Here is a 27460-nt window from a genome sequence, read left to right on the forward strand (position 1 = left end):
AACCTTGTTATTGTGTTTAGTTCGAGACACCGGTTCAGGTGAAGTTCCTCAATGGAACTGCACTATTTGATTTTTCGCTCAATAACCACTAGAGGACAGCATTTCATGTCTAACCAGTACCGACTCAGTAAAATCCAGAGTGGGTGGGGTTTAGTGGCACCACAACCACCTTACAATTTTTATAGCACCTTTCATGTCAGGGGGATGTCACCATCTCATTAGTCATATATAATAACGACAATGTGATGTGGCATTATCAAATGCAGATATCTCGATTTTAAGATCCTCACCCACGTATTCAAGTCCTTCCACTCCTCTGCACTCTCCAACCTCTGACCTCCTCAAAACAGTACCCGTTGCCTTCGTTCCTCCGGGTCTGGCCTCTTCCTCATCCCCCGAGTCCTCCGCTCCACCCTCGGCAGCTATGCCTTCAGCCACTATACCCCGAGGCTCTGGAACTGCCTTCCTCACTCCCTTTGTCTCGCTCCCTCCCTTCCCATTTTCAGGTCTCTGCTGAAGATCTTTCGTTTCGACCACGCCTTTGGTCACCTTCCCACCCCTCCCCTCCCCCCGGCTCAGTCCTGGGATCCGTTACTGTAAAGCGCTGGGATACGCCATGCGGCATGGAGGGTGCTATATAAATCCAAGTTACTGTATTATTCCTTAATGTATTTTAAAACAAAATGTTTATCACACAAATGACTATATAAAAACACATAAGGTGGCAAGCCAGCACTAAAGGCAGGGTGATGGGTGAGAAACCATATTTTGTGCCTGTTGGCTGGGTAATGGAGACATGATACAATATACATAGTGTAGGTGTAACGTTCGCTGAGCAAGTAGCCCTGTCAATAATCACTTACACGTAAATAAAGTTCATTGGAAGCCAGATCACATCCTTCAGGTTGGTTTTTATTAACTGCAAATGTTAAATGGTAAACAGATGAATTACCTGCCTAGAGAACCAATGCCAATCACATTAAATTAAAACCTGATTAAAATCAGGCTGCAGAAATTCAGGAGGAAAGGATAATTATGGCTACACAGCATCCAAGTTCAAGGAACGGTACTGTTTGCATGTCAGATAGGATATCTAGTTCAACTTGTGTTTTTTTAAATCCCTGATTCCTGTTTGACCAACAAATTGCAGCACCTTTTAAATGGAGGTCCTCTTAATCCCCCTGGTCAACTTTAACAGATCTTAATGGATGTAGAAACAGTTAACACATCATTTCCTCACTGCACCCAGATTTTGCATTTCAATTGGTTTTGAAGCTTGGGTTTAACTTCACCCATACACCTGAAACAGGGACAAGAGAGAGTGTGTTCAAGATCAAATTAGATTTTTTTTGTGTCAAGGGAAGGTATTTGAAAAAGCAATCAGATTTTCTTTTTTTTTAAAAAAAACTTCACTCTTGAACTTTAGTGTCATCCAAATTGAGCTCATGGATCATGTTCTGATGTCCTGTGACTGGTAAAGCAATTATTAGTCATGGTATATTTTCAGACAGCTAAAAGAATGGATGCAAAAAAAATTGTAAATTAATTCACAGGTAGGTCAAGCTCCCTACGATTAGATCTTCCACCATTACAAACACTAGTTTATGTACATCATTGCAAGACTTTCAAAGTATTTCCCTTCATCTGTCATAAAGAGTTGCGTTGCTATCGATGTACAGAATTCACAAGCACAATTTTAATATCTTCCCAAGTGAAAGCTATGAATCCCCAAGGAGAATAAATCCCAGATAGGGCAAGTGTAATACAATCCAGTTTTTTTTCTGAATGAACACACGAGTATTAGATTGAACTTTTAATGCAGTGTACCAGTGTAGTCATGATTTTGAAAACAAGGGCTAACAGATTGCACTCATAATTCATGCATAAATACATAGTCATGTGATATAGCTCAAAGGAGAGGTGGGGATTATCAATAATTCAGAAAGTTAACATTAACAAGATTCAGGAGTGTACAAGGGTGACCATTTTGACTGACCTGCCCATAACCCAAGGAATTGCCAACAAACCACATGTGAACAATTGAAAAATATAATCACTGAACACTCATCAGATTTTAATTTACACCAGTTTGGTCCAAACAGGAATGACTAACACTCATCTTTCTATTCTAATGGCCATCAGACTTTGTGGGATGCAAATAAGAGCCATTAAGACAAAGCCCACACTCCTCAATAGTGTTACAAAGTTGTCTAGCGGACGAGCGGCGATTGCTTAAGTGATATCAGTACAGAGCGCATACGCGATACATCCTTAGACTGCTTGCTGGTTTTGGGGTTGAAGTCACAAAGGCGCGCTACTCGTTCCCACTCTGTGCCAGGAGTGTCTTCATCACGGTCCTCCACAAAGGCTTCTTCAGCGGCCCTAAAAGGAGAAACCAGATATCAGGAGAGACCACAGGTGTTACATCCGCAGGTCAGTAAACATCCAAACTATTCTGTTGTCCACCATTTACTCTCCCCCCACCACCGTGATTGCCAATAATTAGGAGCAGGAGCACTGGCTAATGTTGCCCTTGTTCCCATAAGACAGAAGCCAATTATGAAGGCCCTATACTTCTGAGAAGCAAGAGTAGACCAGTTGTGGAATATTTTGGGTCTCTAATGCTAGATGTCACCCAAGTGGTACATTTACTTACAGTACTAAGCTATGAGGGAGTCACTTCAACACAGGTCACAGAATATTTAAGTTTGGCATCTCACCCCTCCATCTTAACCCAAAGAGCTTTCGGAATGTTTGAAGTTAAATTTCCAAGTAGGAAATAGGCATCAATGTCAAAGCTTCACATTGATCTTGCAGTGATAATCATGCTGTTTATGTAAGGCTGATGAATGCTAGCAGGGAAGTTGTGTTCATAGTGCACGAGACTGGCACAAACATTTGCAAAATTTTTTTTTTGGGGGGTTGCTATATTTTAACTGAAGTAGTTGTTAAATGTTTGTATAAATAATTCCCCCCAAAATACAGGACACATCAAGTCAATATGTTGGTACAACTTTCCCACTGCACTGCTTTTCCAAACAGCAACATGCAAACTGTTTAAAATGGAGGAAAGTATGTTTAAAATGGAACAAGCACACCACAGTTTTGCTAGATGGGAAGCAAACATGAGAAGCAAGTTGCACAATAAGTCACAGGTCAAACACCACATTGGTTTCACAGAAAAATGTTTAACTGTGGACAGATGAATTGGATGTAAAAAAAATAACTTTGCAGGTTAGCAGCATGCACACAATACAACCTTCAGCTTCAGATCATTAGAAAAATATTGCATCCTGACAGATTGAAGTGAAAGTTCAGCTGCTGCAAGGCTCCTCAATTTAGCAAACCTACATTCAAAAAAAAGGCACACCACTAGCTTTATATAAGTTAGCAAGAGCCAGTCATAGACAATGCACTCAAGGCCATCAGCAATTGCACATTTAATGGTTAAAAGTCTGACTGGTGGTGCTCAAGACCCGGGTAAATCAGTGAGGTGGGTGCAAGATGCATGAAAAAGGGTTTGTAGCAAACAAATCCTCTTTCTATACCACTGCGTTGCTGGTCAGTCTACAAGTCCACGGTTTGCTTCAATATAAAGGTCATTATTGCCATGCACAATGTTCCAGTTTGGCTACTGTTATTTGGTAATGTAATTGGATCCTTTACCTCAAAGGACAGCATTTCTTAGTACTGTAAGTTCTGCACAACTACTGTGGGGACAGAAAACTTCTTCCTGCTCCTCATTCAATTTAAAGCCCCTTCATGATGCCATGAATGCTGCCTCTCCCACATTGTCAAAGACAATAGACTTTCCGAGGTTCATTGCTTGAGGCGTTCATTTAACAATCTGGACAAGAACTAGCAAAACTAATGTAGGTTAAGCTGAAACTGAAACATTAAAAACAAGGAAGAGGAATGACTAAGTGGAAAGGAACAGAAGGGTCTGTAAATAAACAAAGTTGTATTGTCCTAATATCCACACACAATTAATTTCAGCAGTATTACTGGAACAAACACTAACGCTTATCTTTTAGTAGAGCAAATATCTAACCTGTAAACTTCTCCGATTGCTTTAAGGTGTTCAAGAGTAATGTTCATTCAAATACTCATTTAGCTTTTAGATACTAAAAGGCTTTTAGTGTTACAAAACAAATTACTTTAATAGTGTTCTTTCACATTTTCAGATACATGCTGACTGAAGTACTCCAGCTACTTTCAACTGAAGTATAGAATCATAGGATATTACAGCACAGAAAAAGGCCATTCGGCCCATCGTGCCTGTGCTAGCTCTTTGGAAGAGCTACCCAATCAGTTCCATTCCCCACTCTTTCCCCATATCCTTGTAAATTTGTCCCTGTCAAGTACCTATCCAATTCCCTTTTGAAAGTTGTTATTGAATCTGTTTCCACTATCCATTTTTTGATGTGCAAAACAGTACATTTCTGTGACCTTAACTGCTCCTTTCATCTTTTTCTCATAAACTGACAGTGAATGGAGCCATGAAATGTATTAAGTCTTTTCCACCAACAAACACCAGTGTGGTGTTAAGTGAAGCCAGTGGTTTAGTATTAATAAACATAATTTAAAAATGGCTAAAAAACATCAGCACTGATGATAGTGGAAGCGAGGATATAAAGTTTACCTCAACTGAAATCCAAGGATCAATGGAAACATTACTCAATCTACTTGCTTCTCCCTCCCTTTGCTCTTGGATGGCCATTGCTCAACTGACTGAACAAGCTAAATTGTTCACTCTCCTCTAGCAAATACTAAATTGAGGAAAGAGATCCAAGCCATCCCACCCCAGCTCAGTCTTGGGCACAATGACCCCTTCCCAAGCCACTGTTAAGGTCAGGACTTGCAGAACTGTAGCTGAGTTTGTAGTTAGTTCAAGGCCTATAGGAGTGTGCTAGCAGCACAGACAAATGTAAACAATTTAAAGGGGGAAACTTTCACAATATATATTAGCTGTAAATTCGTATAGTTGAGGCTTTCCTGATTTAGGATATATGCATACCAGGATTTCCTCAAACCCCATGTAATTCAGTGGAAGCCTGTACAAGAAAATGTGTGTTAAGCAAATGAAAGAACCAATTAATAAAATTAATCAGGTCTATTGTTGCAATTCACAGAATTATTGACTGAACAATACTATTTGAAGTGTTAAGTTTCAAAGAGCCTGGCGATAGTTAAGGTTATAAATATTGATCAGTCGCTACACAAGAATGTAAAATTCAGGCACAGCACCACATACACTCTAATCTATTCACAATTATCAGTTATTCATTCTAAAGATAAAGAACACCAAACAGTAAGAGGATGAAAACTTAGCACTAATGTAGAAAAACGGTGAAGAAAAAGTGCCAACATACACGTAGCCTATCACATCAGCGCAGGATTGTTTGTAGAAAGCTTGATCAGCGATCCTAGTGCACATGCATGTTAGTCCAGAGACAGGGAAACCAACCGGTGGACCAACGGGAAAGCAGCAGAGAAGTTGCAACAGGTGGATAGAGACATGATAAGGATAAAAAAAAGGAAGGACAGTGTTAATAACGTTATTATTAAGACTTTAGTAAATGCAGCAGTATTTTACTTCCCAGAATAAGCTAAAAAAGCATTTAGTGATGTCAAACTGTTGGGAGATCTGCAAAGGAAATCAATCTAAAACACCATGCAAATGTTAGCACATGTCTTTACAAAAAGCTGGTGCTATTGTCAATCAGATTTCTATGAAGGGCAAAACTCATCAGTAACCATTTCTGAACATTTATTGGTTATAAAGTCTTCCAATTCTACATATTTTCATAATGCTGTGAGGACGGAGTACAAATAAAGTGGCATCTTTGAGAAACGAGTAACCGTATTTGTAAGTATTATCCACCAGACTCTCACTTGTTCTAATACTGACTAGTCTGTGAGGTACATTTGCAATATCGGATGGTACAAGATGGACTGTACTTGGAGGTGTTTCATCCTCCTTGTGTCATTATACATTGGAATGTTAGCATAGCATTAAATAGAAAATGTGTTAAGCATAACACTTCAGGTAAACTACTAATCTTATGTTAACATTTCTGGAGAGCACTGAATAACACAAGACTGTCAGTCAGCCTTCAAAACATTCTAACAGTACTAACTCACTCTACTAGTACAGTACATATTCCTCAAATATATTATACATCTAAAAATGTTAGCTCCAGTGATTTCTAGATAAAAGATGCAAATGGTTAACAGTGCTTCCATTTTGAGAATAAAGCAAGTTACACTTGTGTAGGTATATTAGCTTTGTGCACTAAGGAGCTAATATTGTTTGCAGATCAACTCTTCCTGGTCCCTAAAAGAGAAAAAAAAACTCCCAACATAGGGAAGTGATGCAAAGCAGGCAAGGTAATAATGCTATATTTGCATAAAAGTAAAAGCACTAAACATATGTCCATCCGCAGGGCTCAACGTGAACACAATCTGAGCAAATCCTCCCTAAAATACTAGCATCAGCAAAACATTCATTATCTTTCCAACTGCTGTACATTAATCTATTGTAAACAGCATTTCTCATTTCAGCATTTCTCTTTTCTGAACGTTCAGAAAACCCGACCCTTCGCAACACCAGTATTCCTTGTTTACCGAGTACATTAAGGAATTTTGCTGCACAACAATAGAAAGTCATTAAACAGATTCAAAGATTCATGACTCTAATCCAACCCCACACTGAGATTACTTGTACATTACAGGTGATGCTGGCACCAACTCCATCCACCTACAATGCTGTGATTTTAAACAAATGGCCTCATAACCGAGCTATTGGTTCCCAATACCCCAGAGACAGCAATAACAGCCTCTAAAGCAGTGTGAAACATTGTCCCTGGTTGTGGGTGGGCCCCAAGCCCTCAGCCAGCAACACGCTTTTCTGGTGATCAACTGCTACGGACCTTCCCGCAAACGTGAAGCAAGATCCAGCCACCAGAAAATCAGAGACAACTTTCAAACAGACAGCTGTCTGCTGCTCACAGTTTCAATTCCCGAAACACCAGGAAGGCCAAACTTAGAACCAGTTTAATCAGACTTTCATCCCATCGTTGTGCACAGTATAACCTAGGTCTTGAATAAAATTACTATTCTAACCTATTTGGCCACTGCCACATAACAACATAACAATTTGCTCGGCGAAAGAACCCCAAGGTCTGTCTAGCTCGCCTTGCACCATACTGTCAGTCACTTGACATGTTGTGTCCCAAACTACATATTGCATCCAGCGATATTTTATAGCAGAAATCTATCTAATTTGTTCTTGAAAAACAACACTTTCTGCTTCCACCATCTCCCTGGGGAGTTAACTTTGGGAATAAAAGCCAAGCAGAATAAGATGTGCATTAAACTGACTGTCACAATAGTCACAGCTGAACTATTGGCCAGCAAGCAGGCAGTAATCAGCTTTGTCAAGGTTATTCAAACAGGTTAAGCAAATATTAAATGATACAGTTCAGGAATCATGTCTTTCGTTGACTGACAATTTTGCCCTTTACTATTTTCCCAGCACACAAAGCAGATGAAGCAACAGAACTCGGCAATTAATTATTCAGTATAAAGGTTCTCAAATGCTAGAACAGACCACCGCACCATTTTATATATATTTTAGGAGTAACCATTCAAGTCTAAAATTGTGGAAAGATGCAGTTATTTGTAAAGCGCTAATCTCATTTTAATTACAATTCTTAAACCGAGTCAAGAATAATCTTTGGAGGTCAGTCGGGTGCCTGACACATGCGGAAACCCATCACCACCCTTAAAGATTATCCAAACTGAGATTTCCATGCATCCCACCTACACATGGAAATCCCAGGTAGATTGTTGGAATGAAATGCGCACTCTTTTCCCAGAGGGACGCATCCTGCTTACCTAATTCCGGGAAGTATTAGATGCAGGATGGCAAGAGTCTCGGCTTGGGGACCCCAGAGTGTGCATTGGGGTAACTGCTGGAGTCTAACCAGCTAAAACTATATAGCTTGCCATTGATATTGCTGTCCGGCAACGTTCCCACTGCTTGTCCAGCTAGGACCATCCTACCTGTTAGGGCTTTGGCTTGCAGGGTTAACAGGAGCTGATTGGGATGACTCCCTGACCCCAGTGACTGGTCTGTCCTTCCAGATGCCGCTGATGAGCCAGGCAGACTATGCTGCCATCAACAGTGCCCTGAAATACTGCAGACCAGCCTGGCTCAGAAGCCAGACTACCAAGATTGCCACAGAGGGCTGGCTCGATTTCTGACATTTCATTACTGGCATGTCACTTTGCCAGTTCAGCTCCAAGGAGACTCCACTTACCTCCCCCCCCAATGAGGATAATCAGATTCTAGAACAACAACCTCACAGCATTGAGTCAAATATCCCAAATTCTAATCAAATCGAACATCGACAGCCAGCTGCAGTATTTTATCTGGACTGAGAAAAATCTCTAAAGTTCAACTCGGTGCTATGGTACTTGAATGCAAATATTCAAAAGCAACTAAAACTGCTCTTAGTTCAGTTTTAAACTGTATGACCTTCGATTGTTAGCTTCTTGTAAACACCAAAAAAGTATTTAAAATACTGAAGCCTTCAAACATACCTGTTATTCTTCTTGGTTTTCTCCAACTGTTCATTCTGCCGTACATACCACTCTTCTAGTTCCTTCTTAGCTTTCTCTTTCCATTCTATTTCTGCTTTTCGGGAAGCAGTGTCTAAAATACAAGATAATACATGAAATTTCACAGGAACTTTCTGTCTTGACTTCCAAAAGTACAAGAAAGCCTCTATTATTTCCAATTCTATGTACCACAGTAATTTACCCGTTTCTCAAGTTGAGATGTTATGCTCCCATTTTCTCAATATGGGAAGCATTACTTATCCTCAGCTTTCAGTGAGCTGAGAGTTTAAATACAATCTGGAATGAGTGACATTTCCAATATTAATGTAAAGTTGTCACTTGGATCTTGTAGGTCACCTCTCTCTATAGAGTATATATATATATACATACACACAATGGAAAAGTTATAACTGAAGCCATATTATGGAGGTGCAGAATTTTTTTTACCATTTGGATCAATAGTAGAAACATAGTAGTTACAAAGGCAGACGAGTCAGGATACATCACCATGATATGCTATTGGCCAGGGTTAACAGCTGAACCTTCCTTACCAAGCTCTTCTAGACGGGCTATCTGCTCCTCACGCCACTTCCGGATGCTATCAGGTTCTTGGCTCAAACGGTCGGCTCGAGCTATTGCTGCATAACTATCATTGGGACCGTTTGACTCCTGCATTAACATAAATCATTACACAAGCATAATGCCTTTTGATGGGACTGCAACTATCAAGACCCCATAAAAAGCTTGAGAACAGAGAGACACGTTAATACAATACATAGTAACTTTTGTGCCATTTTAAAATCAAGTGTACTGTTAGTAATACCCAGAACATTTTGATGTGTGTGATCAGTGATTTTATTCTTCTCATTCTTAAAAGTTTCTTTCTCTGAGCTGAAGTTCAACAAAATCCAATAGTCTCGGCTTTGTGACATCAGCAATTTTCACCTGAAACTATGCGCACAACAACACCCAAACAGCTTGTGACATCACACTCTGCATTCACTGTTGTCACATCCCAACTCCACCATCTGATTACCGAACAGCTTCTATTCCCATACAAGTTACAGAATTCCTAATCAAGGGAAGCATATACAGTGATTGTTACCCTGTAATGCAAGTTAAAACAAACTCTCACTGGCTGAAAAAAGTTTGGATACCAGGTAAAGTTAGTCATGGTAAAATAAAAAATCCTTCCAAGTTGTTTTTAAAATCAAACGTAAGCCCTCCAATTTTTTGTCCTCCTCCTCGTAGCAACTGGTTTGTTTGATAACTGCTGACCATCTCTTAAATAGCAGTTCTTCCGAATGTCAGGCCAGATCCTGGCTTCACATTTCCCAAGAGTTCACTGGTTAATGATCTTGAGCAGGGAACCCTGTAATTCTTTTCTCACCTGCTTAATCCAGGTGATTTAAGAAACTCAGAATTGTCTTTGGGTGAAATCAGCACACTCAGCATAGATTAAAATCCTACTGGTCTATATGACTGTTTTATGACGGGCATTTTATGCCATATTGTCTAGAATCGGACCGTTAACATTTAACTGAGGATATTGTGTAGCCATAATTAGAGATGGTTTTAGTTAAAGATTTTCCCATTGAGTGAATCTTTTGAGTGATACTCCAGTTATAAAATAAGACACCTGTCACACAGTTACTGCATTTGGGTGTTTTTTTCCTGCTGACCTGGTACACCTCTCCATTGACTGCTGCCAACTCGTCTTCAAAGCCATCTGAAAGAAAATTTATAAAATGTTATCATATAGGAATTTACTGTATATCCCCAGTGATCGGGAGATGAACCAACCCATAATCTCAGCTCAAGTCTACAAACAAGACATGTGTACTAAAACGTAAACTCCAATCAACATAAAAGGTAGGCAAATGCAGCACAGAATTGGGAATCTCACTAGCAGCAACTAATTTGGCCTTGGTGCTTCAGCAAGAGGAAAGATTACTAGTACTGAACTCTGTCCAGCCACCCATGAGATGGGTGTGGTTGTGTAAGCAGAGGACTGACTATGATTGTTCCCTCCCCCAACATTCAAGGCTCAACTTATACACAAATGGCCACTTAGGATAAGCACTTAAGAAAAGAACACCTAACATCTAGATTCCAGAGGAAGGAAGCAGACAGGAAGCAAACCTAATTATGCACTTTGCTCATTAGCAAGGAAGGTACCACTGCAGCAATGTATATAACAACTACCTATTATGAAGCAGCACCACGACCTAGCTCAATCATAGACTGAAATAGAAAATGTATTTGAATCAATGCCATCAGTAACAGCGATTAGATTTATTGCCAGCTGCTGGATCAGTGAGATGAAAAGGTTTGCAGACAGCATTCAATAAAACTTAAAGAATACCATCCTCAAGACATTGTTGTCCACAAGGTTTCAACCACCCAATGAGAAGTAATTTAGAAACCAGTTGTGCACAACATCGGCAAGATTTATACATAGCTCCTCTCTCAAAAGACCTTTCCTGAAGATTGTGCCTTTAACCCTGCTGCCTCAGAACAGAAAGAATGCAAAGTCCAATAAGCTGTCACCAAGGGTAGCAGTTTCATAAGCCATCTTGCTCATTCTCAATTAGAACTCTTATATTCACACATTCCTTACAGCTCAGGGTATACCTGTATATATTATTCGAGAACCATGTTTTGCATCTTTCAGTTTGAGAATTTTGCCAAGTTACTGTAATTTGTATTCTACATCTATTATTGGAAAAAAATCAAAGAGCAACTGTATTATTTAAGTGACATTTTGCAACATCCCAGGAATGGAAGTATTAATTTTGACATTAACTAACAAGCCAGCAACTAATATTCAGCCACAGTGTAACTGCAAATAAGAAATTAAACTTCAAAGGTCAAAAAAGTGTGCATTTAATAGTTACCATAAACTAGCAACTGACTTGTATCAGCGGCTGGAGTGAAATCTATCCTTCCCACTGAAAAGGTGGATTTATGTAACTAGCACTGTCAGGACCTAGTTAATAATTGAAGACAAATGGGCTACATTTCATTCAGTCAGGCAAAGAGTAACCTGATGCAGTGATGCATAAAATAAAGAACTAAAGTTGCAGCATTTATATTTAATCCTGGTCTGGTTTTGCTGCCTTTACTGCAGACAGCAAGTTATAGGAGTTTGGTTCCATTGGCAAACCTATCGGGAACAGAATAGTTACCTGGCCACTCTGCTCCAGTGGTTGCTTGAGTGGTATTCCTGACACTGTTCCAGTCTTACTATGGATGTAACTATTAATTAAGTGGTCAGTATTACCATTGTGCTATGGTTAAATCTGAAAAACCTTTGAAAGAATTTATGCAATGTATTTCGCTTGGTTTATTGTGACTAAAGTGTTCTATTTCGCTGTGACAGACTAGCTATCTGTGTTGCATTTTACCAAAGACTAAATATTTATGAAGAATTGCAGGAGGCTGATACAATTGAACCACATGATCCTATATGGAACAAAGTTCTCATTTCAATATTCAATCTTAACTCAACTGTGAATGAGTGCAACACCATCCTTCCTAGATTTCTTATAAACACAGGCTATTTTCCTGGATTCTTATGTGTTTATGGCCAAGGTTAGATTTAGCTAAAGTCTCAGTGCTGGTACTGGCCTATAATTAGGAGGAAGTATTTATGAACAAGATTGGTTTTAGCTGTGATGACCCATTCAGTAGTATGGATTCACTGGCTAAACACAATGTATATCCACTTTGAAAAGGTCTGCCATTGGCAGACCAACATATTAGGAAGGAACAACACAGTTAAAAGTAACTTGCTAAATCAAGATGAATCTGGTTTATAGTACTGTAAATTCATCTTTAGTTTGGATAAAATGCAGCTGACCGCAGAACTCATTCAGAAACTGCATGATCTTCATTTAAAGGTTTTACTACCCAGTAGAATGTTAGTGATAGAAAACTTATTTATTATGGTCTTATGTATTCATAGATTCATAGAATGTTACAGCACAGAAGGAGGCCATTCGGCCCATCAAGTCTGTGCCGGCTCTTTGACAGAGCAAGTCACTTTCACTAACCCCAATCACCAGCTTTCTCCCCATAGCCCTGCAAACCCGTTCCCCAGATATCCAGTTCTCTCTTAAAAGCAGTTATCGAATCGGACTTCACTGCCCTTTCAGGCAGATCATTCCAAATTTGGACAACTCGCTGAGTGAAAAAATTTCTTCGAACCTCCCCTCTGCTTCTTTTGGTAGATATCTTAAGACTGTGACCACGGGTCACAGACACACCTACCAGCGGAAACAGCTTTTCCTTATCTCGCCTGTCGAAACCTTTCATGATCTTGAAGACCTCTATCAGGTCCCCGCGTAACTTTCTCTACTCTAATGGGAAAAGTCCTAACTTCTCCAGCCTGTCCTCATAGCTAAGGCTCCCCATTCCTGGTATCATTCTCGTGAATCTCCTCTGCACCCTTTCCAGTGCCTTAATGTCCTTCCTGAAGTAAGGTGCCCAGAACTGGACTCAGTACTCCAGCTGAGGCCTAACCAATGTTTTGTATAGATTAACCATAACCTCCTTAAGAGAGAATAGAATTTGTCATTTCAAGAACATTAACTGTTTCTCTACATGATCTTTGCAAGAGCTCCAAGCACAATCCTGAAAAAGAGAGAGCTACGACTTCCACCTCTGATTAAGTATCCAATTATTCCTGGTGGACATCAAAAAAGACAAATTGAACTCAGCTGTGATGCCCTAGTGCAATATCTAACAGAGGCTCGTATCAAAAATAGCACTTGACTAGGCACTAGAATGCTAACAGCGTTCATGAAATACTTGAGCACAAACCTTGGCAATCAGAAACAGGTTCCAAATAAAATCCACTTGGGAAGCAGGTTTGGATCATTAGTGTTGAATTGCAAAAAAAGTCATAGCACAACTTTAAAAAGCTGAAATAGGTTATTGCAAAATATAACAACCACATGGGAAATTGATACTAAATATCCATATACATCTGCAAGCATAAGGAAATCGGTATACTAAGCCCTGCAAATCATGGCTAACAGTATACACAAAAATAGCAATAGAATCATTTAATATGCCTAGGATCATCTTAGAACACATTAGTATCCCCGATTCAAGGGATAATTCAAAATAGAAGTCCCACACTTTATGAAATTTCAGAAATAATTACAGCTTTCAGTCCACATGAAATCAGAGAAAGAATGCCCTCAGCATTTGACCACATTTTGATCAATCAGTTTTGCAATCAATACTAGACACTGATGAATGCACGATTCAGTAGCCCCCTGCCAATTGGCATTACCTAGTGAAGCAAGAGTTCTACTCTACAATTTCAAGCAGCAATTCTTCGAATGGGCTCCTCACTAAATTACTTTGCAGCAATTCAGCACAGCATCTCATTTACTATACAGAAAGCTCTTGACTACTGCAGATTTTCCAGGACAGAAGAGCCTCAGACTGAATAAGGTCACTCACTGCAGGCAGTAAGGTGCAGACTCTGCGTTCTTGAGAACTGTGATTCAGCAATGTCACAGGTAGGAAACTGCTGAAAATTGAGCATTGCCTCACTCAGCGCGCATTTCCGCATACTCGACACGGCTGATAAGAGAGCAAATAGTTAACCCATAAACTGGCATTACACAAACTACAGGAACACACACACATTTCCCATTTCCTGTGGAGAAGAAAAGACTTTACATTAGACTGAAAACAAGAGATTAAAAACCACCGATAAAGGAATTATTTCACACAGTTTCACTGACAGAAGCACAATGAAACTTCTCTCCACTATCAGCCAGGGGAGGGAAGGGATAGAGACGAGCGAAACCCTTTATAGATGGAGTTGTCTAGCCAGAAACAGGGCTAAGTGGCCCGGCTGCTCAGGTCACAACCAGAAGGCACAGCCCCAGGGTGAGACCGGGGACAAAGTGCTGCAGGCGGGGAGGGGAGCAAAGGGGGAGACAGGGTATTGCAATCTGCTGCCACATTTTCACCCAAGTGACAATCAATCCACCTTACAGTACATATTCTCTGAATCACTTCGAGAAGTCTCAATAAGACTTGATAAGGCTCTTTCTCAAAGGTAAGGATTGTTATTATTTCATTGCTGCCATATTCACTTCAACAGTCACTACACGACACGGTAAAAGCCTGCGAAGCGCTTTGATGCGTCTCGACGACGTGATGAGGCGCTGTATCATTAATGCAGGGATTATTATTACAATTATTATTATTATAATACTTGCATTTGTATTATTAATAGCAGTAGCATTAGGGTGAGCGGGTCAGGCCAGTGACTGGGGCTGACAGCGCCGGGGAGGGGAGGAGAGGGGAGGGGTGTCGAGGGCGCGGAGGCCTGTCAGACGTGGTCCCGGGGGGTGGTGGTGGTGGGGGTGGGGGTGTGTGTGTGTGGGGTGAGTGTGAAAGGAAAGAGCCTGTCCCGGTTTCCCATAGGCCCCGCTCCCCACCTTCAGCGCCGCCCGAGTGCTGTATCACGGCGGCCGGCACCTCGCCGCCGTCCAGAATGCTGAAGCCCTCGTCGTTCTCGATGCCGGCGATCTCGCTCTCCTGCTGCGCCAGGAAGGCGGCGGCCGGGTCCTCCTCCGCGCTGCCCGCCGTGCCGTTGTCCGAGGAGAAGAAACCAATGTCGTCCGCCATCTTGTTGCGCTCCTGCCACCCGCCAGCACCGGAAGACGCGCGCGACGTCAGCTCTTTTAACGGCCCGGCGTTACGTGGTGCGAGTCCCCGGACAGACCCAGCCTGCCCTTGTCACGTGGTGCGAGGCCCCCCCCCCACACACACACACACGGCCAGCCTGCCCTTGTCACGTGGTGCGAGTCCCCCCCCACACACACACGGCCAGCCTGCCCTTGTCACGTGGTGCGAGTCCCCCCACACACGGCCAGCCTGCCCTTGTCACGTGGTGCGAGTCCCCCCACACACACGGCCAGCCTGCCCTTGTCACGTGGTGCGAGTCCCCCCCCACACACGGCCAGCCTGCCCTTGTCACGTGGTGCGAGTCCCCCCACACACACACACACGGCCAGCCTGCCCTTGTCACGTGGTGCGAGTCCCCCACCACACACGGCCAGCCTGCCCTTGTCACGTGGTGCGAGTCCCCCCCCCACACACGGCCAGCCTGCCCTTGTCACGTGGTGCGAGTCCCCCCCCCCCCCCCCCCACACACACACACACACCACCCACACAGCTCTGTATCACATGGTGCCTCCAGCGTCACGTGGGGAATGCCTTGCCTTGCCTGCCCCACCAGCACACTGCTTCTCAGGCATTGCCCAGGCAACTGGCAACAACGCCAGGCCTGTCACGCTGTGTATAAATATATATATGCACACATCTAGGCATATATTACACGTCTCTCTATAATATATTGTGTCTTGATACCAATCCAAATCCTTGCATTTGATATAGCGCCTTATAAAGTCTTCGAGGCGTCTCAAAGCGCTTCACAGAATATACTGTCATGTGAATTGACTGTATCTTTTGGACAAAGCCAGGCAGCCGATCGTGCCCACAAACAGTCGTGGATTGAGTGACCAAGTTATTTTTTTTAAGGGATTATTACCCCCGGAAAAGCGATCGGTCAATCGACTTAACAACCGGGTTCGTACTTACTGCAAGGTAAACAGATGTGTGTGGAGTAAGGAAACATATCCAACTTTTCGCCCTGCCTTGGAATCGAACCCAGGTGCTCTCACTTGCGAGGCGAGTGCTCTAACCACTAAGCTACAGGACTCCACACAAGATCTTTGCTTCACACACTATATATATATAAATACACACAAGCGTTTTGCCCACAAAATACACAATCAATCCACATTACAGTAAATCCTGTGAAACGTTTGAGACGTCTTTATGCTATATCAAATGTAAGTATTATAAGGATTATTATATATGTATATATACTTTATAGCCTTCATCCACAATATATACAGTCACACTGGTGTATCCTGTGAAGCACTTTGAGATATCTTGAAGACTTTTTTCTGGTCAACCGGGTGTCTGACCCAAGCGAAAACCCATCACATCTTGATGGCGTGAAAGCTGCAAGGATTATTATGTACAGTACATACACATTACATATTATATCTCATAACCACATCTCATACCTTCAGACCTGAATAGCATGAACCAAACTACATAATAGCAGCTGCTCAGGACATTTGGGAAACCACTCATCCAGTGATAGCACAACATGCATTTTGGTTTCAAGATATACCCTGGCTCTCTTCATAACTGAATGAGGTTGGCAAGAGCCAAGGCTTGGGACCCCAGTGTGTTTTGGGATAACTGCTGGAGTCTGACCAGCTAAAACCACATAGCTTTCCATTGATATCACTGCTGTCAGCAGGGGTGCATTACAGTGTTGGTCTCAGTAGCCTGACTAGAGGGGGGTGTGGGGTATCAGTTAGCATTGCTGAATACAATACATTTCCTCTCCTGTCAAGTCTGTCTGTCAAGGATAGGATTAGGTTCCATTGTAACGTCCTCACAAGCCAATAACCCACTTGCATTCATTCATGCATGTGCCGAAAGGTTATCAACCAGAAACATTAACTCATTTTCCTCTCTCCATAGATGCTGCCTGACCTGCTTTATGTTCCCAGCGACTTGTTTTTATTTCAGATTTTCAGCATCTGCAGTAATTTTGCCCTTTTGTTTCCCCACACATTCACTCACTGTCCCGGTTCCAACACAATGAAACCTGGGCATGAATCTTGTTCGGACTATGTTGTTGTGTCCTGACTGCAAACCGCATGTACCCCTCACCTACCCCTCCCTCCCTCCCTCTCTCTCCCCTCCCGCACATCTGCTGACAGATGTGCTCCTGCTTCATTTGGTCCAGTTACTTTTGGTTGAGCGAGATCAAGTTTAGTTGAGTCAGGGTGGTTCGGTTAAGGTTAGGAGAGTGAGCTGAGGTCAGTCAGGATTAGGATAGTTAGTTGAGTTGGGGGGTGGGGGAGCGGGTGTGGGTTACGATAGTTAATAATAATCCTTACATTTGCTGCGGCGCCTTATGTTTTTGCTTCGAGACGCCTCAAAGCGCTTCTCACGGGTTATACGGAGAAGGGAATCGACTGTGTGTTTTGTGGGGGAGACAGTGAGTGAGTGAGTGAGTGAGAGGGTGGGGGTGAGGGTGGGGTGGGGGGCAGTTGAGGTGAAGGTTGGGGAGAGTTTGCTGAGGGGGTTATTAGGACAGTTGGTTGATGTGAGAGTTGAGGTAGTGAGTGGAGTGTTGTTGTTGTTGTTGGGGGGGGGGGGGGGGAGGCGGTCTGTGGCTGGAGCCGAGGAGGAGGCGGAGGTTCCCGTGGCCTGAGGCGAGCGGCAGGAGCGCGGGAGGCCTGACTCAGGCCTGAAGCCTGCGTCTGGATTAGCGGGTGCGACCGAGGGGGAGAGGCGGAGAGGAGGAGGAGGAGGAAAGGAAGAGGTGGGGTTGTGGAGGCGGGTCGCGGGGAGTGACGGGCAGCGCAGGGCGGGGAGGTGGGGAGGGAAGGGGAGGGGAGGGAGGGAGAGGCCGAGGCGGTGACTTCCGCACAGGCCCGAAGCCAGCGGGCAAGATGGCGGCGCCTGGGCAGCGGGAGGAGGATCTGAGCCAAGAGCAGACAGAGAAGCTCCTCCAGTTCCAGGTACCGCCAGTCCAGTCAGTCACCCCCCGCCTCACCCCCCCCCATACCCCCCCCACACAACCCCGCCTCACCCCCCCCCCATACCCCCCCCACACAACCCCCGCCTCACCCCCACCCCATACCCCCCCCACACAACCCCCGCCTCACCCACACACACCCCTCACCCCCCCCCCCATACCCCCCCCCCCCCCCGCCTCACCCCCACCCCTCCCCCCCCACCCCCCACCCCCCACACACCCCCCCCCCCCCCCACCCCCCCCACACCCCCCCCCCCCCCCCACACCCCCCCCCCCACCCCCCCACACCCCACCCCATACCCCCCACACACCCCCACCCCCACAACCCCCCCTCACCCCCACCCATAACCCCCCCCACACAACCCCGCCTCACCCAACACACCCCTCACCCCCCCCCCCCCCCCGCCTCACACCCACACACAACCTCACCCCCACCACCCCCACCTCCCACCCCCACCCACACCCCCCCCGCCTCACCCCACCCCCCACACACACCCCCCGCCTCACCCCCACCCCATACCCCTCACCCCCCCCATACCCCCACCCCCCCACACCCCCCACACACACCCCACCCCCCACCTCACACCCACACCCCATCGCCTCACCCCCCCACCCGCCTCACACCCCCCCACCCGCCTCACCCACACACACCCCCTGCCTCACACCCCCCCACCCGCCTCACCCACACCCCCCACCCCACACACCCCCCGCACCTCACGCCTGGTTTACACCTGGTCACCTCTTGTTTTTACACCTGGTGATCTTATGCCAAACTCCTGACTTTAACCCCCTCTCCCCCCCCCCCCCCACCCCACTCCCCCTCCCCCCCCCCACTCCCCGCTGCCTCCTTCCCGGTTACGTCCTGCTTCACAAACCGGTTAGAATAAAATGACAGTTAAACCCCCCCCTCCTCCTCTCCCCTCTCCTCTCCCCCTCCCCGGCGGCATTTGACGCAGCGCCTCGATCGCGTCTTCGAGACGCGTCTCCCAAGCTCTTCGCGGGATTACTCGCTGTAACGCGGGTTGACCGCGCGTGCGTGTGCGCGCGCGCGCGGGTGCGTTTCGCGGGCGGAACGCGGCAGCCGATCCGCCCGCAGCCGTGTCCCCGCAGACAGTCGTGCGTTGAAGTGACCATATTATTATTATTATTATTAGTGTTTTTTTTAAAAAAAAGAATGATTACCCCCCGCCCCGGAAAAGAGATCTTGGAAATCCACCTCCTGGTTACCTCCTGCTCTTCCACGTGTGGAATCACGGTTTCTGTGTGCTGTGTGTGTGTGCTGCTGTATGTAGGAAACGTTTTTTTTCTGATGCTGGTAAAGGTACTTATTAATTGTTTGGGAAACTGTTAATCGTTCATTCTTTCGGATCTTGAAACGAGGACATTGTTGGTGTTTGTGGGTCGCTGCTGTGTTCGATTGTCCGCCGCGTTTCGCCCACAAACTATACAGTCAAAGCACTTTACAATATATTCTGTGAAGCCGCCTTGAGACGTCTGAAAGTCGTGATAAGGCACTATATCAAATGCAAGGATTATTATTATGACCTTTTCCAGATGTCAAATGCGAGTGGCAAATCTGGCGTAAACTTGTAGAAACCTGGTATATTCTAACTTGCTGTTTATTTTAAGTCGTAAAGAAAGAGAATTTAGTTTGTTGGAAATAAATGCAACTCCCTCTGATCCGTTGCCTGCTTTAGGACCTAACTGGTATCGAGTCAATGGACCAGTGCCGTCAAACATTGGAACAACACCATTGGAACATTGAGGTAAAGACCATTTTTTTTTTAGTAATTCACTTTAAGCAAAACTTTTGTGACAGTGGCAAACCCGATGAATATCATCAACAATCACTCTTGTTTTAAGTCATTGTATGTAGGTGGGATGCCTGGAATTCTCAGTTTGGTTTGGATACTCTGAAGCATGGTAATGGGTTTTCGCACGTGTCAGACACCCAGCTGACCAAAAAAAAGTGTGGGCTAGAAATTCCAGCAGACATTGCCAAGACGTAGTGTCGGGGGTGCTTTTTTATGCCTGGAATTTTTTTTTACTTTATTGAATGTAATATTGTGAGAAACTGATCCTTTTCGACTTGTTGTTTTACTCACAATTCCCTCTTTCTCATTGAACTTTCAGGCAGCTGTTCAGGATAGACTGAACGAGCAAGAAGGGGTCCCCAGTGTCTTCAACCCACCTTCCTCTCGTCCTCTTCAAGTCCACACAGCGGACCACAGGATCTATAGCTATGTTGTTTCAAGACCCCAGCCTAGGGTGAATATACAGTATATTCTGTGAAGTTCTTTGAGACGTCTTAAAGACGTGATAAGGCGCTATATCAAATGCAAGGATTATTTATATTATAGGGTGAGGAAAGCACTAGACAGGCTGGTTTGTAAGCCTTCACTGTTTGTGTCAGTGAAAACAGCATACCAGAGTGGCATCTGCTTTCAAAGCAAAGAGCTTTGAGATGTCTCAACAATGTGATAAGCCGCTACATCAAATGCAAGGATTATTATTATGTTATCATAAATCATGTTGGACATTGATTTGGATCGTGTTGCCACTGGTTTGATGACTTGTGCCGATTCGCTCTATATTGTGAGGCTTTGACTTGCAATGTCCAGGGGCATCACCTCTCAAATCTTAATCATTTGAGGTGCTTTTTGACGGAATCCTTTTACCGAGCAAGACTCTCTTTTTGCGCGTTCTTTGGGTGCAAGGATAGGTGTCAAATTCAAGATATTTTTCAATAAGTTTATTACTTTCATCCTCAAAGAGGTGTTTGTGTGTGCGCGTGTGTTGTGTTTGTGTGCATGGGTGTTGTGTGTGTGGGTGTTGTGTGTGAGTGTGGGTGTTTTGTGTGTAGTTGTAACCCAGATTGAGTTCTTGTGGTTTGTCAATGTAAAATAACCTCACCTGTTTAATTTTGCAGGGACTCTTAGGGTGGAGTTATTACTTGATAATGCTTCCATTCCGATTCACCTATTACACACTATTGGATATCTTTAGGTGAGATAATGGGGTGTCTTTCTCCTAAATTTCTAAAAAAAAGTTTAGAAAACGCCTTAAAAAAAAGAGACAAATTCATGAAGTTAAAATTCTTGTCTTTTTGAACAGGTTTGCAATCCGGTTTATCCGGCCGGATCCCAGGAGCCGTGTCACTGATCCCGTCGGGGATGTAGTTGCGTTTATTCAGAGTTTTGAGGAACAGTACGGAAGGACCCATCCAGTCTTCTACCAGGGAACCTACAGCCAGGTCTGTAAAGCAATGCCACCTCCCTCGTCAACTTGCACCCAAAGAGCACTTGGACAATTTTGATATTTCAGAATTAATTTGATGCGAGCTATATGTTTTTTTAAAAAAGCTGCTTAGACTCCAGCAGTTACCCCAACACACACTAACAACAACAACACTTGGGCTGCCCCCAAGCCTGGGCTCTTGCCAACCTGCCCCTAATGCTCTCCGGAATTAGGTAAGCAGGATGCGTCCGTCCGGGGGAAAGAGAGTGCATGATCCATTCCAATACATGGGAATTTCCACGTGTAAGTAGGATGCATGGAAACTGTGTTTGGTTTGGAGACTCTTTAAGTAGAGTGATGGGTTCCCACGTGAGTCAGACACCCAGCTGATCAACAAAATACAAAACTCTTGTGTGCACCATTATATGCAAATGTTAACTCCCCTCCATTCCTGAAGGTGGTGATGTTTTCTTGGAGTATTATTCCAGAAAGCCCAAGTGTGAGTCCGAACAGTGAATGTTAACAGGGCGCTTGATCACATTGGCTATCCCAGCTGAGGAGCGTTCTGTCCACACAAACACACATTTTGCAGCAAATAGGGATGGGGTGCAGGAAGCATTAGCCAGATTTTAGTTTATTTTCTCTCTTCCCCAAAGGCTTGGTGGGTCCTATTTAAACTCCACTTTGTCCCTGCTGAGACCTGCTAACTCTGCACATCAGGGATCAAAGCTGATTGTCACGGCTCATTAACACAGTGAGGGTTGCAGCTTTCCTGCTCTGAAAGCAGGTGTAGCCACAGGAGTACTTTGATCACCCTTTTGGAGCTGCTGCCATTCTATTAGATTGTGGCTGACCTGTACCTCAAATTACCTGCCTTTGCCCCATATCCCTTGGTACCCTGACCTAACAAAAATCTATTCAACTCAGTCTTGAAAATTTGAATGGATCCATCCAGCATCCACAGCTTCATAGGAGGGAGAGTTCCAGATTTCCACTGCCCTTTGTGTGAAAAAATGCTTCCAGTTTTCACTCCTAATGGACCTACTTCTAATTTTAAGATTATACATAGCAGTACATAATTAAAGTCTTAACTGAAGTTGTTAAACTCATTTTGTTTCAGAAGAATTACAAGGTTGAAACAGGTATTTTTGTTAGTATTTTGGTTATTACATTTAAGCTATTTCACACAATTACCTTAATGTATTTTGCTGCTGCCTACGCTCCAAACCGGCAGTTTTATCCTTTGCAGTCACACCTTGTTAACGTGAGGTAAAAGTCTTTTTGTGGTAACATTTGGAGTTCTGCTCTTAAAACCTTTTATCCTGCAAGTTTCACCCAATATATTTTGTTGAAAATTACAGTACGTTCTTTGTAGTTCAATATAATTTTGGTTTGTTCTCGGTTTAGCTTTGCTGCATTACTTTTCGTTTAAATGCAATTTACTTTTCATTGTGTTTTACAATCATTTTTGCACTAATGTAATAAGTATTTGAACTGTTCACACAGGCACTGAACGATGCCAAGCGGGAGCTGCGCTATTTATTAGTTTACCTTCACGGAGATGACCATCAGGACACAGATGAGTTTTGCCGGTAAGTGTCTGACAATCAGTAAACACTGATTGTCCAGCACCTTGGGATTTCCTCCAGACGTGAAAAGCACTTTACAAATGTAATTTTGCTGTTGTATCTGTAATGAACTTCCAGCTCTCAAAATTAGTTTTGCTGAGTAAAACTTCAACATTTAAAGTGTTTGATAAAGTTTTGTGAATTTTTCTTCTTTTTAAACCGCACCCTCATCTTCAAACGTACAGTCTGATTCCCGTCACACCGTTTGTGGATGGGAATCGATGTATTTCAAGCACTCTTTGGGACACTACCCTGTGTGAGAGACGCTATATAAATGCGATGTGCTGCATAAACGAGCAGCGTGGTTTTACTGAAGTTGTCAGTGACCCGTGCAGGCCGGAGGACGTTTTTAGAACATGCCCCATTATAACGCAGGAGCTGACCTTATGGCTCAGAGGGGTTGAGTTTAGATACTTTGAGTCTACAGGAAAACATTGTGAAGTGGGGTATATTATTCAGTTACAAAACAACTAAGTCTTGGGTGTGTTTTTTTTCTCTCTGCGTACAGCACCACTCTGTGCTCTCCTGACATTGTAAGCTTCATCAACACTAGGATGCTTTTCTGGGCCTGTTCCACCAGTAAGCCCGAGGGCTACAGAGGTGAGCCGTTTGGATCTTATTACCATAAAAGCTATTATCACCCACAAAAATACACAGTCAACCCACTTTACAGTATATCCTGTGAAGAGTTTTGAGACGTCTCGAAGACGTGATAAGGCGCTAAATCAAGTGCAAGGATCATTATTATTAATTCCACAGCTGAATTATGCTCCCATTTGTTTTTAAACTTCAGTAGATTACAGTCAGCTGCTGTTGGGTACGGCTAAATTCAACATTGTGTTAATGTGTGATAGCCATTCCTTCTTCACCAGCGCCTCCTATAAAGTGTGACTGTTGTAATCAGCTTTTTGCTAAGCTGCTATGTGTATAGTGTTTGTGTGTGTGTCTGTACGTGCCTTGGAAGGTTTATTGCAAAATAGCCTGGCAACGTTCACTGCCCATCCAATCCAAAAGATAGTGTTACAGATATGGACTGGATGGTGGGGAGCGGTGGGGTAGATAGATAACTAACTGCTGGTTATTGTCGGGGAAGACTTAACCAGCAAGTTCAGACTGTGACTCAGGTAAAGTTTGTCTTAAAATACTCTCCGATTTACCTCCTAATTAACGGTCACCAATTGCATGTGTACAACACGACCCGATGAAGGGTTTTTATTGAAGTTGCTGGGAGCGATTGCAGAGACGCTGTCTAAACGCAAGCTGTTGTTTCATCGTCGTCAGGGGGAAGCTGTAATCTAACCAGTATGTGTTATTTTCAGTCTCTCAAGCTCTACGAGAGAACACGTATCCCTTTCTGGCAATGATTATGTTGAAAGAACAGCGGATGACCGTGGTAGGTCGCTTGGAGGGCCTTTTGCAGCCAGAAGATTTTGTCAATCAACTGACATTTATTATAGATGCTAACACCACGTACCTGGTATCAGAACGTCTCGAAAGGTATGACAAGAAAATCTTCTCACTGATAACCTGAAGTGGTGTGCTGCAGGTAGCAACCAGATGTTTGGGCAGGGGGTTGGGGAAATTTCCCCGCAAGAGGGAAAAATACTTCAACTCAGAAGTGAAAATCACCTGGATTGTTGAATATTAACTGTGTAAACTGCCTGGCGTCAGATTCCACCACTAATAAGCGCTCCATGAGACAGCACTACTGGGGAGGTAGGGCCGGGTAGGTAAATGGGACTGAAAGGATTTCTCTTTAAAAGACCCAGCCCAGACCCAATGGGACAAATGGTGCTGTAAATGTCTATGGTTGTATCTGTTAAATCCACTTTGCTTCGAGTGCTTTAATAAAGGGATTTAATTTGTTTTCAAATGGTGACTTATTGCCCGTTGGGAAAAGGACTGTTTTGATGTTTGACGGACTGTTAATCTAGGGAGGAGAGGAACCAGACACAAGCATTAAGGCAGCAACAAGACGAGGCATACTTGGCCTCGCTCCGAGCCGATCAGGAGAAGGATAGGAAGAAAAAGGAAGAACAAGAAAAGAAGAGGCAGGAGGAAGAAGAGGCAAGGCAACAGATACTCGCAGAAGAAAGAAGACAACTGGTAAGACTGTCAATTGATTTCATGCTTAAGAAGCTGCTCACTCCTGTCTTCATCCATATATCCGTATTATTATATCCGTAAACTTATATTGGTGAAAATATTGACAAATCCCAACTTTTACTGTACTTGCCTGTATATATATTGTGTGTGTGTGTTTTAAAATGTCCCCACCCAGCGTTTTATTAAGTGTGTTTTATTAAGTCTCTTCGGCATGCATATTAAAGCTTCTAAATGTAAAACAATCGAAGCTGTGCCTGTGACGGTTTGCCAAGCACCTACTGTTTATTTACCATTCTCTCTTTATGACACTAAAGAGTTTGCAGGAAGAGAAGGAACGCAAATCAGAAGGTCTTCCCCCAGAGCCACTTCCAGACGATCCAAACAGTGTAAAAATCATCTTTAAAATGCCAAACGATACACGAGTGGAGCGGCGGTTTCTATTTACTCAGTCATTAATGGTGAGACTCTCCTCTCATATTATTTACTCAGTCATTAATGGTGAGACGATGTCTCTCGTACTGAATGCCGTGCAAAAGCAGAAAATGTGCCATGACTCCATTTGTTAAGAAATACAGAAAAACGTTTTTGAACTGTTTAGTTGAAACACAAATATAATTGGAAACTAAGAATCAGTGATTGACTTTTCTGACTAATATTAATAATTAAACTAATAATTCGTCCACAAACTATGCGGTTAATTCACTTCACAGCATATTCTGTGAAGTGCGTTGAGGTATCTTGAAGACATAAGGCGCTATATCAAATGCAAGGATTATTATTAAAAAAAGAGAGGATTAGGATAGACCACTGGAAATTTTACATGTCTTTCTTCTCTCACGACAGTTGATCCACGACTTCTTGTTCTCCCTGAAAGAAACTCCCGAGAAATTCCAAATAGTGGCTAACTTTCCGCGGAGAGTGCTTCCCTGCCTGGCCACGGAGAAAACACCGATTCCTCCTACCCTGCAGGAGGCAGGATTGAGCCGCTGTGAAGTTCTGTTCGTTCAAGACCTCACCGATGATTGAGCCAAAAGCCAGCTCTCTGGTTGGTTTTTGTGTAGCTGCACAGAGTAACGGATCACAGAGACTTCCTCACTAAAACGAGCCAAGTTTCTTCTGCGTCGGTGGGCAAAAATCTATGGAGCTGAGTTGCTCGTCATTTCCTGGGATGAACTGCACTTGCCCATCACTCACTATGCTAGTCCTATTATTTTTTTTAAAAAAAAGATATACCCGCTGTGTTGAGCAGCTTTTGATCAGAGGATGTAACATAAATAAACCCACACTTCCACCTTGATAGACCCTGACTTGCTACCCTCCCCCCAAAAAATTTGCCCCCCTCTCTGCTAGTTTTGTTTTTCCCATGTACCTATATTTATGTTGTATTTCTATTAAAAAAAGAGGAAAACATGAAAGACCAAAGGAGGCTTGGCTGTTATTGAGTTGTTAGAAGATGGACTGGTTGATGTACTGAATGGCTATGACACAGACTGTGGTAAAGTCTCATTGCTGGTGTGGTCGGCATATAACATGCCCACAGTCGTTGGAGTCTGTTCCCTGTTTGAAACCTGAACAGGCTTGTGGTGCTCAAGGTGTAATTTATTCCAACAGGATCAATTAAAACCGTTTGGGAATTTTATTGTGTCAAATCATAGATTTTATAGACTTTCATGTCATCATTTACTCCAAAATCCCTTGAAAGAAAATAGTCACGCAAGACTCTTTATGAGACACTGCTGTGCGGGAATGGGGTATTGTAAATAAAGGCTGTATATGTATGTGTGACCGGAACTGAGTCAGTTTGTGAACTCCACAAACTATGCTGCGTTCAGCTCCTTGCTCATTCCCCACTGAGTAAACTCAGACCCAGGTGGATTTTTGCTCTCAATAGTTTCTTTAAGGCAACATTGATGGGAACAATTATAGTTATTGTGGCCGTGATTGTTATTTAGCAGAAATCTGAAGTGAAACCACCATCTGCCAGCTGCTTTATTTAATGGTTCCTGTTAAGGAAACACTAGTCCAGTACTGTATTTAAAGGAATGAATTAGTGCTTCACAGCTGTTCCTTTTAAACGAACATTTCCAGTTAATTTCTGTATCGTTGCCACGGGATCTTTAATGTTCATCTGCACAGGCAGGTGGCAACTTAGGGTTTTGACTCAACCGAAGGACGGCACTCCCATCAATGTAGTGCGTTCTCT

The 27460-nt window shown here is 43.5% G+C and overlaps 2 protein-coding genes across 3 annotated transcripts; one reads left to right on the top strand and one right to left on the bottom strand.

Annotated features, from left to right (window-relative positions):
• Window positions 1-891: 891 nt before the first annotated feature.
• On the bottom strand, window positions 892-15347 carry cltb (clathrin, light chain B). Of its 2 annotated transcripts, XM_042340126.1 has the most exons (6): window positions 15093-15347; window positions 10308-10354; window positions 9177-9294; window positions 8608-8719; window positions 5373-5426; window positions 892-2382 (listed from the first exon to the last, which is right to left on the bottom strand). In XM_042340126.1, exons 1-6 carry the CDS (start codon window positions 15280-15282, stop codon window positions 2211-2213), a joined length of 693 nt encoding a protein of 230 aa, XP_042196060.1. In that variant the 5' UTR covers window positions 15283-15347; the 3' UTR covers window positions 892-2210. The 2 variants fall into 2 exon arrangements, with proteins under 2 accessions (XP_042196060.1, XP_042196061.1); XM_042340127.1 differs by lacking the exon at window positions 5373-5426.
• A 2821-nt stretch (window positions 15348-18168) lies between these two features.
• Window positions 18169-26650, top strand: faf2 (Fas associated factor family member 2). The gene is made up of 11 exons (NM_001292132.1): window positions 18169-18269; window positions 19984-20052; window positions 20420-20554; window positions 21216-21292; window positions 21401-21539; window positions 23030-23115; window positions 23660-23751; window positions 24471-24648; window positions 25086-25257; window positions 25572-25715; window positions 26101-26650. Exons 1-11 carry the CDS (start codon window positions 18201-18203, stop codon window positions 26281-26283), a joined length of 1344 nt encoding a protein of 447 aa, NP_001279061.1. The 5' UTR covers window positions 18169-18200; the 3' UTR covers window positions 26284-26650.
• The last annotated feature ends 810 nt before the right edge of the window (window positions 26651-27460 follow it).

This window comes from Callorhinchus milii, unplaced genomic scaffold (assembly GCF_018977255.1).
Source record: "Callorhinchus milii isolate IMCB2004 unplaced genomic scaffold, IMCB_Cmil_1.0 Scaffold13, whole genome shotgun sequence".
Classification (NCBI taxonomy): Eukaryota; Metazoa; Chordata; class Chondrichthyes; order Chimaeriformes; family Callorhinchidae; genus Callorhinchus; species Callorhinchus milii.

Excerpts from the sequence above, each read along its gene's own strand:
- cltb (XM_042340126.1), bottom strand. The coding sequence starts at position 15,282 with ATGGCGGACGACATTGGTTTCTTCTCCTCGGACAACGGCACGGCGGGC. Across the intron at positions 10,355-15,092 it reads GCACTCGGGCGGCGCTGAAG|ATGGCTTTGAAGACGAGTTG; the intron begins GTGGGGAGCGGG and ends ATTTTCTTTCAG. Across the intron at positions 5,427-8,607 it reads AAAACCAAGAAGAATAACAG|GATCGCTGATCAAGCTTTCT; the intron begins GTATGTTTGAAG and ends CATGTGCACTAG.
- faf2 (NM_001292132.1), top strand. The coding sequence starts at position 18,201 with ATGGCGGCGCCTGGGCAGCGGGAGGAGGATCTGAGCCAAGAGCAGACA. Across the intron at positions 18,270-19,983 it reads AGAAGCTCCTCCAGTTCCAG|GACCTAACTGGTATCGAGTC; the intron begins GTACCGCCAGTC and ends TGCCTGCTTTAG. Across the intron at positions 20,555-21,215 it reads TTTCAAGACCCCAGCCTAGG|GGACTCTTAGGGTGGAGTTA; the intron begins GTGAATATACAG and ends TTAATTTTGCAG.